The 13,405-nt window shown below is 49.4% G+C and overlaps 1 protein-coding gene across 7 annotated transcripts in view; it reads right to left on the bottom strand.

The window, feature by feature from the left end:
- ST7 (suppression of tumorigenicity 7) overlaps nt 1–13,405 on the bottom strand; it is a 234,325-nt gene that overhangs the window by 19,241 nt on the left and 201,679 nt on the right. For 6 of the 7 annotated variants that reach the window (XM_077834305.1, XM_077834288.1, XM_077834319.1 and 3 more), the window contains one exon: nt 9,405–9,555. In XM_077834305.1, coding sequence (XP_077690431.1) covers nt 9,405–9,555 — 151 coding nt within the window. The remainder of the gene's footprint in view (nt 1–9,404; nt 9,556–13,405) is intronic. The other variant, XM_077834297.1, reaches the window with a different exon arrangement.

Raw genomic sequence — 13,405 nt, 5'->3', positions numbered from 1 at the left:
TTTGAAACTCAGACATATTTGTAATTAAGGGCTTTTCTGCATATAACATCTGGATCAAGCCAAACAAATCAACATCCCATATTGCATCATTTGGGCTTTTGAGTTTTATTGCAAATGGAAGTGCATTTTGATTGGAGGAAAACTGAAACAATGCCAGGAAATGACCAATATTCCAATGTGATTGTTGTTATTATTTTTAAAACTAACTCTTTTCTGAATTGTGGAGTGCAGTTTGGTGTGTGGGGGGAAGCCCTACAATTATTTTGTGGTTAAAAATACCACAAATCCTCCTGACTGCTAGGCCAATGAGGTTTTCTAGACATGTTTCAGTTAGAGCTTGCCTTAGAAGGAACAATCTGCATTCCTCCCAGAAGCAAAATGCACCACAAAATAATTTACTTTAAGAAATGATAGTACCTAACTTTGTCCAAGTCCCACCCAGATAAAATTTAGTAATATGCATTTTTAGGCATCAACTTCCTACATTCAAGCTGGTAAAGTGATAGCTGCTGGTAGTTTAAGTAACTTAATGGCATGGTAGGTTTCAGAGTAACAGCCGTGTTAGTCTGTATTAGCAACAAGAAAAGGAGTACTTGTGGCACCTTAGAGACTAACCAATTTATTTGAGTATAAGCTTTCGTGAGCTACAGCTCTCAAATAAATTGGTTAGTCTCTAAGGTGCCACAAGTACTCGTTTTCTTTTTAATGGCATGCTATAATTTTAAGACATTATTGCTATGTCGATAGATATCAGTACAGAGAGCATCAGCAAGTGATCAAGTGCTGCACTCAATGTACTGTACCCTGCCAGGAAGAATTAGGACCCAGTTAAGTTTGTGTTCCTCTGCCATGGTTCATATGAGTTTAAATTTTGGTAGGACAGAGATGCCAAGGAAGCTGTTTGCATATCATAGAATACCAGGGTTGGAAGGGACCTCAGGAGGTCATCTAGTCCAATCCCCTGCTCAAAGTAGGACCAAACCCCAATTTTCACCCGAGATCCCTAAATGGCCCCCTCAAGGATTGAACTCCTAACCCTGAGTTTAGCAGGCCAATGCTCAAACCACTGAGCTATCCTTCCCCCCCATAAGGGACATGAAACAGACAGAATGACATAATACAATATAATCAAATGTTTAATTTACAACACCTATAAAGAATATTAATTAGAGAAGAGCTATGCAACTGAAAGATACTAATACTAAGCTCTTGACTCAGTTTTTACTTAGGCAAAATTCTATTAAAATAAATGGGAATCTGCCTGAGTGAGGAAGGAGTAAAAATTTGAATAAGGCCCTCAGGATTTGGCCCATTGTTTACATTTCTCTGAAATAGCTATGCAAAACGGATTACAGCTGTTTCTTTTAGAAGATGTTGGAAATGAGTGGCCATTATTTTTATTGACCCATGTGTAGGATAAAATACATTTTCAAGTAGCTGTGGAGGGAAGAAAAAGAGAAAACAGTCAAACTGTAGTAAAGAGATCCCATTGATACAAAGCAAAGAATGCTCCAATAGGAAGCTGAGCAAGAAATTACTATGAGCAATTATATGATCTTGTGGTAATGCCTTTCTGAACACAATTGCTATGGAATGGTGAGTGGAGGAGAAGAAACAAGACAGAATAGAAGAGGAAGAGACACCAGCAAAGGTGAGCCATTGGGAAGGAATAGGAGATGACAAAGGAAACAATGGAGGGGACTGAGCTGGGGATAAACAGTAAGTAGTGAGAGAACAAGTAGAATAGAGAAGAATGTTTGTGTGTGTGTGTGTGTATGTGACATGCGGGACAAACACAATGGAGCAAACCACATACAGCAAGGAAACTGACTTATTTATTGAGCAGCACCAGTTTGCAGGGAGCGTTACAATACATAGACACAGATGCATCCCTTTCCCAAAGAGTTTACAATCTAGATCAGACAAAATTCAATGGTTGATGAGAGGATGATTCACTTTAATTAAGGTTGTGTAAAACGTATTTCTTTGGTGGATTATCAGTGTGACAGGCATGGTGGGAAAGGTGTACTTTAAAGGTGAGGTTTGAATGAAGACATAATGGAGAGAGAAAAACAGGACAGAAAGAATGGAACATAGGGAGGTTGCGAAGATGAGAGAAAACAGAAAAGAGCAGAGCAGAAAAGAGGAAGCGAAAGGTGATTACAGAAAAAAAAGTCACGATAGACAATCTCACCAAAGGTCATTCTAAATACCACTTTTTTTTTATTTCCTGGGGGTTCTTTTTCAAATGTACATGGTTATAAAGGTGAAAACACTTTACAAAATTAAAATTCAACATAGTTATTGAAACACACAAAATATTCCAAATGTATTATCACCAGGCTGGAAAGACTAGAGCTTACTGAATACAAAACATTATGTTGATTTATTTGGTTTAATCATGATAATACACTTTGTACTTTATAATATCTTCAGTATCAGGCTCTCAAATATTAATGAACTAAGCTCCACAAGACACTCTGTGAAGAAAGAAAAAAACGGTTACTTACTTTCTTGTAACTGTTGTTCTTCGAGATGTGTTATTCACGTCCATTCCACATTAGGTGTGCGCGCACCGCATGCATGAGTGTCGGAAACTTTTTCCCTTAGCGGCTCCCATCGGGCCCGAGTGGAGCCCACTGCGCCGTGCATATATACCCCCACTGGCCCGACCCCCTCCAGTTCCTTCTTGCCGACAGAGGGGTAAGAGAGTGGGTAGTGGAATGGACGTGAACAACACATCTCGAAGAACAACAGTTACGAGAAAGTAAGTAACCGGTTTTTCTTCTTTGAGTGCTTGTTCACATCCATTCCACATTAGGTGAATCACAAGCTCACCTCTGGATGAGGTTAGAAGTCACGGAACAACTGCTTGGAGGACCGTTCTGCCAACCGCCGCGTCCTCTCTGGCCTGCTGGTTCACCGCATAGTGAGTCGTGAAGGTGTGCACCGAGGACCAGGTGACTGCTCTGCAGATCTCCTGGATCGGGACCTGTGCCAGGAACGCCGTGGAAGTTGCTTGCACCCTGGTCGAGTGGGCCGTGACCGCCGGGGCTGGAACACCTGCGAGTTCATAGCAGGCCCGGATGTAGCTTGTAATCCAAGGCGAAATCTGCTGCACTGACACTGGGAGGCCTTTCATCCTCTCGGCTATGGCCACGAACAGCTGCGCAGATTTGCGGAAGGCCTTGGTGTGCTCCAAATAGAACGCCAGTGCTCGACGCACATCCCAGGGTGTGCAAGCTGCGGTGACTCGGTGGGGTTTTGGAAAGAACACTGGCAGACAAATGTCCTGGCCCAAATGGAATTGGGAGACCACCTTAGGAAGGAACTTGGGGTGCGGCCAGAGCTGCACCTTGTCCTTGTGAAATACTGTATATGGTGGCCCAGAGGTGAGGGCCCTCAGTTTGGACACCCTTCTGGCCGACGTAATGGCAACCAAAAATGCCAGCTTCCAGGAAAGGTGGAGGAGGGAACAGGAAGCAAGGGGCTCAAAGGGGGTCCCATGAGTTTAGAGAGGACCAGGTTAAGGTTCCATGGAGAGATTGGTGGGCGGGAGTATGGGAACACCTTCTCCAACCCTTTAAGGAACCATCCCACCATTGGTTGGGAAAACACCGAGCCTGCCGAGCACCCCGGATGGAAGGTGGAGATGGCCTCCAGGTGCACTCTGAGTAAGGATGGGGCTAGCCCTTGCTGCTTGAGGTGCAGGAGATACTCCAGGATGACCTGCACCGGGGCCTGGCACGGCCGCACCTGTCGGGGTTCACACCAACATAAGAACCTTTTCCACTTGGCCACATAAGCAACCCTGGTAGAGGGCTTCCTACTGCCAAGCAGAATCTGCTGCACAGGAAAGGAGCACTGGCTCTCCAGGGTGTTTAGCCACGCAGCCTCCACGCCGTCAGGTGCAGTGACTGCAGGTCGGGGTGGAGAAGCCGCCTGCTGTCCGGTGTAATGAGGTCCCGGTGTAGGGGCAGGACTACTGGGGCCTCCACCGACAGCTCTAGGAGCGATGTGTCCCAGTGCTGGCGGGCCCAGGCTGGGGCGATGAGGATCACCGCCACTCTGTCCCTGTGCACCTTGAGTAGGACCTTGTGCACCAAAGGGAGCGGGGGGAAGGCATACATCAAGCCCCCTCTCCACGGGGTCGCAAACATGTCTGCAAGTGAGCCTGGGCTGCGGCCCTGGAACGAGGAGAAACGCAGGCACTGGGCATTGGCCCTGGTGGCAAACAGGTCTACCTGGGGAAATCCCCATCTGCGGGCAGTGAAAGCACGACGTCCGCCCTGAGCGTCCACTCGTGCATGTGGTATGACCTGCTGAGGGAGTCCGCCAGCTCGTTTCGTACCCTCGGGAGATAGGACGCCTCAAGGTGAATTGCATGGGCTATGCAAAGGTCCCAGAGGACGAGAGCCTCGCAACAGAGTGGTGAGGAACGAGCCCCACCCTGTTTGTTTATATAAAACATGGCAGTAGTGTTGTCTGTCAGAACTGTCACGCTGTGACCACTCAGAGGGGCGTGAAAGGTCTGGCAGGCGAGACGAACCGCCCTGAACTCCTTCACATTGATATGGAGCAACCACTCTGCTCCGGACCACAACCCCTGCATCATGAGGTCCCCCAGGTGAGCCCCCCATCCGTGGTCTGACGCGTCTGTCACCAGCATCAGATCCGGAAGTGGGGCGGCAAAGGGGATGCCTTCGCAAACCACAGGCTGGGACTGCCACCACAACAGGGAGTCCAGCATGTCCCTTGGGGCTGTCACTACCAAGTCCAGGGGGTCCCTGCCTGGGCGGTACACCCGAGTGAGCCACGCCTGCAGAGTCCTGAGCCTCAGTCTGGCATGCCTGACCACATGCATGCGTGCTGCCATGTGGCCCAGCAGCTGCAGGCAGCACCTAGCCGTTGTCATTGGAAACTGGCGCAGGGAGGCCACCGCTTGCTGGATAGCCCAGAATTGGGATACTGGAAGGCTTGTACCGCATCCAGGACCGCCCCTATGAATTCCACTCTCTGTGTGGGTACAAGTGTGGACTTGGGGACGTTGACCAGGAGCCCCAGCTCGCAGAACAATCTCAGGGCCACCTTCATATGGCCCTGCACTTCCGCCTTGGCCCACCAGGAGCCAGTCGTCGAGGTACGGGTACACTCGGATTCTCTGCCTCCGTAAGAAGGCCACCACCACCGCCATGCACTTCGTGAACACCCTTGGGGCCGCGGCTAGACCCAACGGAAGAACCGCAAACTGGTAATGTTCTCGGCCCACGGTGAAGCGCAGGAACCGCGGATGTGCTGGGTGGATGGCGATATGAAAGTATGCGTCCTTCATGTCAAGGGCGGCGTACCAGTCCCCCGGATCCAGGGAAGGGATGATAGTGCCCAGAGAGACCATGCGGAACTGGGCCTTGACCAGGAATTTGTTGAGCAAGCGCAGGTCTAGGATGGAGCGAAGGCCCCCTTTGAACTTGGGGATGAGGAAGTACTGGGAGTAGAACCCCTTTCCCCTTAGGCTGTGCGGCACCGCCTCTACCGCTCCCTGCCTTTAGCAGTGAGCGAACTTCCTTCTCTAAGAGATGCTCGTGAGAGGGGTCCCTGAAGAGGGATAGGGAGGGGGGTGGTACCCGTTCCACACCGTGCGTAAGACCCAACTGTCTGACGTAATGGTGGACCACGCCCGGGAGAAACGGGACAGGTGGTTCAGGAAACAAAGGGACGGATACGGTGACTGGTCTAGTACTCTGTCCTCGAGCGCACCTTCAAAAGCCTGGCTTAGTGCCTGGCTGGGGTTTGTGCTGGCCTTGGTTGTGGCCTGGCGCATTATTGTTATTATTGTTGTTGCGCCGTCGCCTGTTATCCCTGCCTTGCCTACGGTAAGGCTCATGCCTATGACGAGGCTGGTACTGGTGTTGAGGGGGAGGCTGAGGCTTAAAGGGCTTCCTCTGGGTCACCGGGGTGTGCATAGCTTGCAAATCCTTGAGGCTAGGCAGCCTCGTGTCTGTCTGGTCCAAGAAGAGCCCGGACCGTTCGAACGGGAGGTCCTGGAGTGTATTCTGGACCTCGGATGGCAGGCCTGACTCCTGGAGCCATGCCGAGCGCTTCATGACCACTCCTGACGTGACTGTTCTAGCCACCACGTCTGCCGAATCCAGGGAGGCCTGGAGAGAGGTCTTGGCTACTGCCTTGCCCTCGTTCACCAGGGCCGTGAACTCCTGTTGGGAACCTTGGGGGAGGTTGTCCTTAAACTTCCGCACCGCCTCCCAGGAGTTGAAATTGTGCCTGTTGAGGATGGCCTGCTGGTTCGCAATCCTCAACTGAAGGCCCCCAGATGAGTACACCTTTCTGCCAAAAAGGTCCAGACGTTTCGCCTCCTTAGCCTTAGGGGCCAGGGCCTGCTGTCCATGGCGCTCCCTTTCGTTTACTGCTGAGACCACTAGGGAGCCTGGACTCGGGTAGCAGAACAGGAACTCATAGCCCTTAGATGGGGCAAAGTATTTACGCTCCACTCCTTTAGCTGTTGGAGCGCTGGAGGCCGGGGTCTGCCATATAGTCTTATATAGTTGGACTGAATGGTTTTAACGAGCGGGAGCGCTATTCTGGATGGACCTTCGGGGCTCAAAATGTCCACCATGGGGTCCTCCTGCTCAACTGTTTACTCGGCCTGCAACCCCAAGTTTTGAGTGACCCTGCGCAGCAATTTCTGGTGGGCTCTATGGTCTATCAGCAGAGGGCCGGACACCTCTGTACCCGCCGCCACCTCATCGGGGGAAGATGAGGAGGTTAGCTGCTGCTCGACCCCCTCTGGTTGGTCCTCCTACTCCCCATCTCCCGTGGGAGGGGCCTCCGGCTCAAGCCGGAGCGGGAGTCCATGGGATGGCACCGGGCTTGCTGCTGGTCTCTCTGGTCTATGCTGGGGGGATGCTGGAGGTGTGGATACTGTTGCCTCTGGCACCATTGGGCGTCGGTACGGGGACCGGGATCGCTGCACTGAGTAACTTGCCCTGGACAGGGCCCCTTGGCGCTCCTGATAGGCCCAGGGGGTCCAGAAGGGCCAATGGCCTGACGGCCCCCATTGGGGCCAGTGCAGGTAGCTATAGCGGCTGGAGTCAGAGCTGGACTGCGGCGACGCCAATCACAAAGGCCATGGTGGTGCCAACGATCTATGCCAGTGGGAGAACAAGCGGCTCCTGGCTGAGCAGGAGCGGTACCGGTATCCCAGGGACCGGGACCGAGATCTGGACCGGGGTTCCCTGGACTGGGACCATCTGTGGGAGTCCTCTGGCGAGGGCCGTCTCAGCTCCTCCTAATGCCGGTCTCTGGGTGGTGCCGGAGAGCGGCATGCTCTTTCCGGTGCTTCTTCGCCTTGACCCACTGCTGGTGCTGCAACCTCTTTCTGGGCCGCTGGCAAGTGTGAGTCCGCAGAGTCGGAGCTCTACCGGGACCAACTCCGGGAGCGGTGCCGGGACGGTGTCCTCGAGCGGCACACTGTTGCCAGCTTACCCTCGATGGCCCCCGAGGCATGGGTGCCGGAGGGTTCTCCCCATACGGGAGGGGGCTCACCGCCGACAGCTCGATGAGGTCCTTTGCAGCCTCAAAGGGGCCAGGCGTAGAGGGCTGATCCGTTATGCCCTTGAGCCCATCGTCCGCACTGAGCTCACTTAGGTCTGGGCCCGGTGGGGCTTGTGCTGCCGGGACCGCCCGTGTCAGCGCCGGTACCGCGGCCTTCCCGCTTTTATCGGCACTCGGGGCCTTGGGAGGGGCCGGCCTCCTGTGCGGGGAACGACCGCGCCTTCCTGTAGGCTGCGCCGGGGGCTGCACTGGGGAGGACGAGTGGTGCCGGGGCCTAGCCAGGCGCTCCGGGGCCAACAGTTTACAGTGCTTAGCCGATGCTGGGTCTCTTGATGGCTCCGGGGCACTATGCACTGAGGCAGCCTGAGCCAGTGTCGGGCTCCGGGCCTGGAGGCTGCAATGCGGCCTCCATCAACAGCTGCTTCAGGTGAAAGTCTCTTTCTTTCCTTGTCCTTGGCTTGAACGCCTTGCAAATCCTACACCATTCAGTTTGATGTCTGTCCCCCACGTAACATAGATACAAGTCGTGGAGGTCACTAACTGGCACAGGTTTGCGGCACGTGGCGTAAGCCTTGAAGCCGTGGGCCTGAGGCATGCCCCGCGGCCCGGGGCAGGTGCTGGAGGCCTCCAAGCACCTAATGACTTAAGTGTCCACAATCTGTATGTAAACGAACTGATAACAGCTACTCTAAAGGCTAAGGGACTGCTCCTCCACGAGAGAGAGAGAGGCTGTTCCAATGCCTCCACGGACGGTAAGAAGGCACGGAGGGGGTCGGGCCAGCGGGGGTATATATGCACGGCGCAGTGGCACCACTCAGGGGCCCCGCCGGCCGCCGCTAAGGGAAAAAGCTTCCAACGCTCGTGCGTGCGGCGCGCGAGCACCTAATGTGGGATGGACATGAACAAGCACTCGAAGAAGAATTATCATCCCCATTTGACAGATGAGAAAAATTAGCTACGGAAGAGAAGTGATTTTTCTCAGTGTCACACAGCAAGTAGAACCCAGATCTCCTGAGTCTTCGGTGCTGTGCTTTAAGCACAAGGCTTTGCTTTCTCCCCTTAGTTAAATGAAGGAAGTTTGTATTTGCAAACTGACAATGGTAAAGATAGAACTGAACTCCAGATTAGTCACCATAATGCAGTCCCTGGGGGGATACTACAGTGGCTTAATCCTGGCCCAGAATTTGGAGACATAGTTCCATGGGGCATGATCCCACATTCCTTATGCTCCCAAAACTCACCGAGTTCAGCAGACTTCAGGGTTCCTCTGACATTATGCCAGCTGGGGATCACCAGATCACACGGGCACTACACCCGACTGCTCCTGGGAACATGGCCCTACGCAGTTCGGTTCAACAACACTATTCTATTATTGCTCATACAAACTTATCATAAAAGTCTCCTCATTGTTACTGGTATCTTTTCTAGACAATATTTGGCTTTGTAACTAGCACACAATTCGGGGGTCCAAAATTCATTAGAGGCAATTGGCAGGGTTTGTTAACATTTAATTTTCCACAAAGGGCGTGGTTTACTGGTGTGAGCAGGAGGCTCGGAATCAGGACTCCTGTGTTCTCCTGCCAACTTTGCCAATAATTTCTCTGCATGACCTGAAGAAAGGCAACTTGACCTATCTACAGAATGAAACAAGAATACATAGCTACCACACAGAGGTACTGTGAAGCTTAATTCATTAATGGTTTGAAGTACTATGAGCTCCTTAGATGGAAGGTGCTGTACCATATAAATAATTATTTACTCATAATACTCCATGGAAATATGTGGTTATATCTTTCAATTCCTGTAAAATGTTTCTGAGAAAGAGAATTACTTACTGCCTTCCCACGTACAATGTAAGAGATTCAGTGCCCCCTCTACCCTTTTCCAGTGCTGAAGGTGAAAGAACGCATATGCTATTGCTTCACTGTCCCCTCTCTTCAGAATATGTTCAGGGGGCAGTATTAAGCTTTTCATTTCTAGTAGATACTGCAATAGAAAGGCAGAACACAATTATTTCAGCTGTAAAAATAAACACAGTAGCTGCTTGCAATTCCTCAATGCACACTGAAAGCTCTATTTCTCTAAAATACTCTTATTCCTAAGTGTTTCATCAAATATGTAACATCACCAACTGCACTTGAAGATAATTATTGAATTATCCCAAACACTAAAATATGCCACCAGATGGTTAATGTTTTGCTCTTCAGCTGTACTGGGGACCACAGAGAATTTCAAAATGAGATGTTTCTCTTATCAAAGGGAAAGAGAAATTTAAAAAACCCTCACACGACAGACAGGATGGTCTAATTACAACAGCTTTTGAATTAAAGTATTTATAATACAAGAAATGATGTGATAAAGCAATGAGGTGCTTAAAAAATCTAGCTTTCAGAGTAGCAGCCGTGTTAGTCTGTATCAGCAAAAAGAACAGGAGTACTTGTGGCAACTTAGAGACAAACCAATTTATTTGAGCATAAGCTTTTGTGGGCTACAGCCCACTTCATCAGATGCATAGAATGGAACATATAGTAAGAAGATATTTATACATACAGAGAACATAAAAACATAAAACATAAAAACATAAAAAGATGGAAGTACCCCAGGCTAATTAATTAAGAGGAGCTATTATCAGCAGGGGAAAAAAAAACTTTTTAAGTGATAATCAAGATGGCCCATTTCAGACAGTTGACACAAAGGTGTGAGCTTATTTAACATGGGGAAGTAGATTCAATTAGTGTAATGAGCGAGCCATTCCCTGTCTGTGTTCAAACCTAAGTTCAAACCTAAGTTAATGGTATCTAGTTTGCATATTAAAGAATCTAGCCTCTCTCCAAAGAAATGGGCAATAATTTTAATCTCATACACAAGGTCTTTATAAAACTATTTCCTTACAATCAGTGTATTATTACGGATATGAATGTTGTAAAGTTTGCATCAGTGTCAGGATGTTCTACTTCCATGGTGAGATAAAGGAGGACAGAGATGGACAGTGATTTTGGGTGCCTCAATTTTTGGGTGCCCAACATGAAACACCTGAAAGCAACCTGATTTCCAGAGGACGGGTGTTCATCATTCAAGCTGGGCACCCAAAATCACTTCAGAAATGTAGGCCAAATTGTTTATTGCAACATGGGACATACCAATGTCTAACACACAGACAAGTTCCCCAAAATAAAAAGTGACAGAAATCCCAAGAATGTCTATGATACAGCAGTAGTTAAAGCCTCAAATCTGTCCAAATGGATGAGCTTCTCTGAGCCTCTATCTACGTTCCCCATGGGTTTCACCTGCTGGGTGACTCTCAGACCAGCACATGACTCCTTCTCCCTTGGTGCTACCTGCCTAACAACTGGGAGAAAGAGAGGGAAATATATAATCTGTATTTTAAAGGACCCAGACTCCTCTCCTTTCCCAGCCTGCTTTACCATGAAAGGAACGACAGGTAGTCTTTCCCTTTCTTTACATAGCCAACCTCAAGTAACTTACTCTTTCTTCTTTGCTGTAGAGCAAAATGGCTCTATGCCAGGACCTGGGTTCACCTTCAAGGAAGAAGGCAAAAAACTTTCCACAACCTGCTTCTTGGTCTTCTGAAACTGCATTAACCCAGTGTTTTTAGCACTGGGGAAAAGGGGAACTCTGACCTACCTTTCTCTCCAAACTTCAGTTATAATGCCTTAATGAAACTTAGATCAGGATTACAAAGTTGAGCTTGTTCTTAAACAATGACTTGTTCTTCTTTGAGACCTGCTTTTGATTCCCCAATGACTTGTCTGCTCAAGACGAAAGCAAAGGAATAAACAACCAATGTGCTACTTCTAGGATGCTGAGCAGCACATAACACTGCACTGCCCGAAAGGGTGAGTTACGAGTATGCATAAATGTTTCTTCTTCTGCAAGTGCCAACAGTCTGCTCAGCCCTGTACGAGCCTCCTAGCAAGGTCAGCTCCCAGACTGCTGCGCTGGGCATCACAAAATGGGGAAGAGATGGCCAGCCCTCTGTGGAGATAGAGGTGGTTAGGGACTATTTAGAAAAGCTGGACGTGCACAAGTCCATGGGGCCGGACGAGTTGCATCCGAGAGTGCTGAAGGAATTGGCGGCTGTGATTGCAGAGCCATTGGCCATTATCTTTGAAAACTCGTGGCGAACCGGGGAAGTCCCGGATGACTGGAAAAAGGCTAATGTAGTGCCAATCTTTAAAAAAGGGAAGAAGGAGGATCCTGGGAACTACAGGCCAGTCAGCCTCACCTCAGTCCCTGGAAAAATCATGGAGCAGGTCCTCAAAGAATCAATCTTGAAGTACTTGCATGAGAGGAAAGTAATCAGGAACAGCCAGCATGGATTCACCAAGGGAAGGTCATGCCTGACTAATCTAATTGCCTTTTATCATGAGATTACTGGTTCTATGGATGAAGGGAAAGCAGTGGATGTATTGTTTCTTGACTTTAGCAAAGCTTTTGACACAGTCTCCCACAGTATTCTTGTCAGCAAGTTAAGGAAGTATGGGCTGGATGAATGCACTATAAGGTGGGTAGAAAGCAGGCTAGATTGTCGGGCTCAACGGGTAGTGATCAATGGCTCCATGTCTAGTTGGCAGCCGGTGTCAAGTGGAGTGCCCCAGGGGTCGGTCCAGGGGCCGGTTTTGTTCAATATCTTCATAAATGATCTGGAGGATGGTGTGGATTGCACTCTCAGCAAATTTGCGGACGATACTAAACTGGGAGGAGTAGTAGATACGCTGGAGGGGAGGGATAGGATACAGAAGGACCTAGACAAATTGGAGGATTGGGCCAAAAGAAATCTGATGAGGTTCAATAAGGATAAGTGCAGGGTCCTGCACTTAGGACGGAAGAATCCAATGCACCGCTACAGACTAGGGACCGAATGGCTAGGCAGCAGTTCTGCGGAAAAGGACCTAGGGGTGACAGTGGATGAGAAGCTGGATATGAGTCAGCAGTGTGCCCTTGTTGCCAAGAAGGCCAATGGCATTTTGAGATGTATAAGTAGGGGCATAGCGAGCAGATCGAGGGACGTGATCGTCCCCCTCTATTCGACATTGGTGAGGCCTCATCTGGAGTACTGTGTCCAGTTTTGGGCCCCACACTACAAGAAGGATGTGGATAAATTGGAGAGAGTCCAGCGAAGGGCAACAAAAATGATTAGGGGTCTAGAACACATGACTTATGAGGAGAGGCTGAGGGAGCTGGGATTGTTTAGCCTGCAGAAGAGAAGAATGAGGGGGGATTTGATAGCTGCTTTCAACTACCTGAAAGGGGGTTCCAAAGAGGATGGCTCTAGACTGTTCTCAATGGTAGCAGATGACAGAACGAGGAGTAATGGTCTCAAGTTACAGTGGGGGAGGTTTAGATTGGATATTAGGAAAAACTTTTTCACTAAGAGGGTGGTGAAACACTGGAATGCGTTGCCTAGGGAGGTGGTGGAATCTCCTACCTTGGAAGTTTTTAAGGTCAGGCTTGACAAAGCCCTGGCTGGGATGATTTAACTGGGAATTGGTCCTGCTTCGAGCAGGGGGTTGGACTAGATGACCTTCAGGGGTCCCTTCCAACCCTGATATTCTATGATTCTATGATTCAGTTATCAAGAAAGTGCTCTCCACAGAAAGTTTACAGTCTTGAACACAGATAGACAAGATCCACTCGGAGATCTAGAGGAGGGAGATATCTTGGAGAAACCTCTTAACCCCCCGACCCTCTTAGAAAAAAATGGAAAATATTAGATTATTTGTGGGTGTTGTAGAAGAAGGGAATCTTTAGAAATACTTTAATAAAAATGTACTTGTATGCGTGCGCGTGGCGGGGGGAGCTAGCACATGGATAC

The sequence above is a fragment of the Eretmochelys imbricata genome, chromosome 1, assembly GCF_965152235.1.
Source record: "Eretmochelys imbricata isolate rEreImb1 chromosome 1, rEreImb1.hap1, whole genome shotgun sequence".
Lineage (NCBI taxonomy): Eukaryota > Metazoa > Chordata > Testudines > Cheloniidae > Eretmochelys > Eretmochelys imbricata.
The sequence above is the reverse complement of the archived record's forward strand: the minus strand, read 5'-3'. Positions and strand labels throughout refer to the sequence as shown.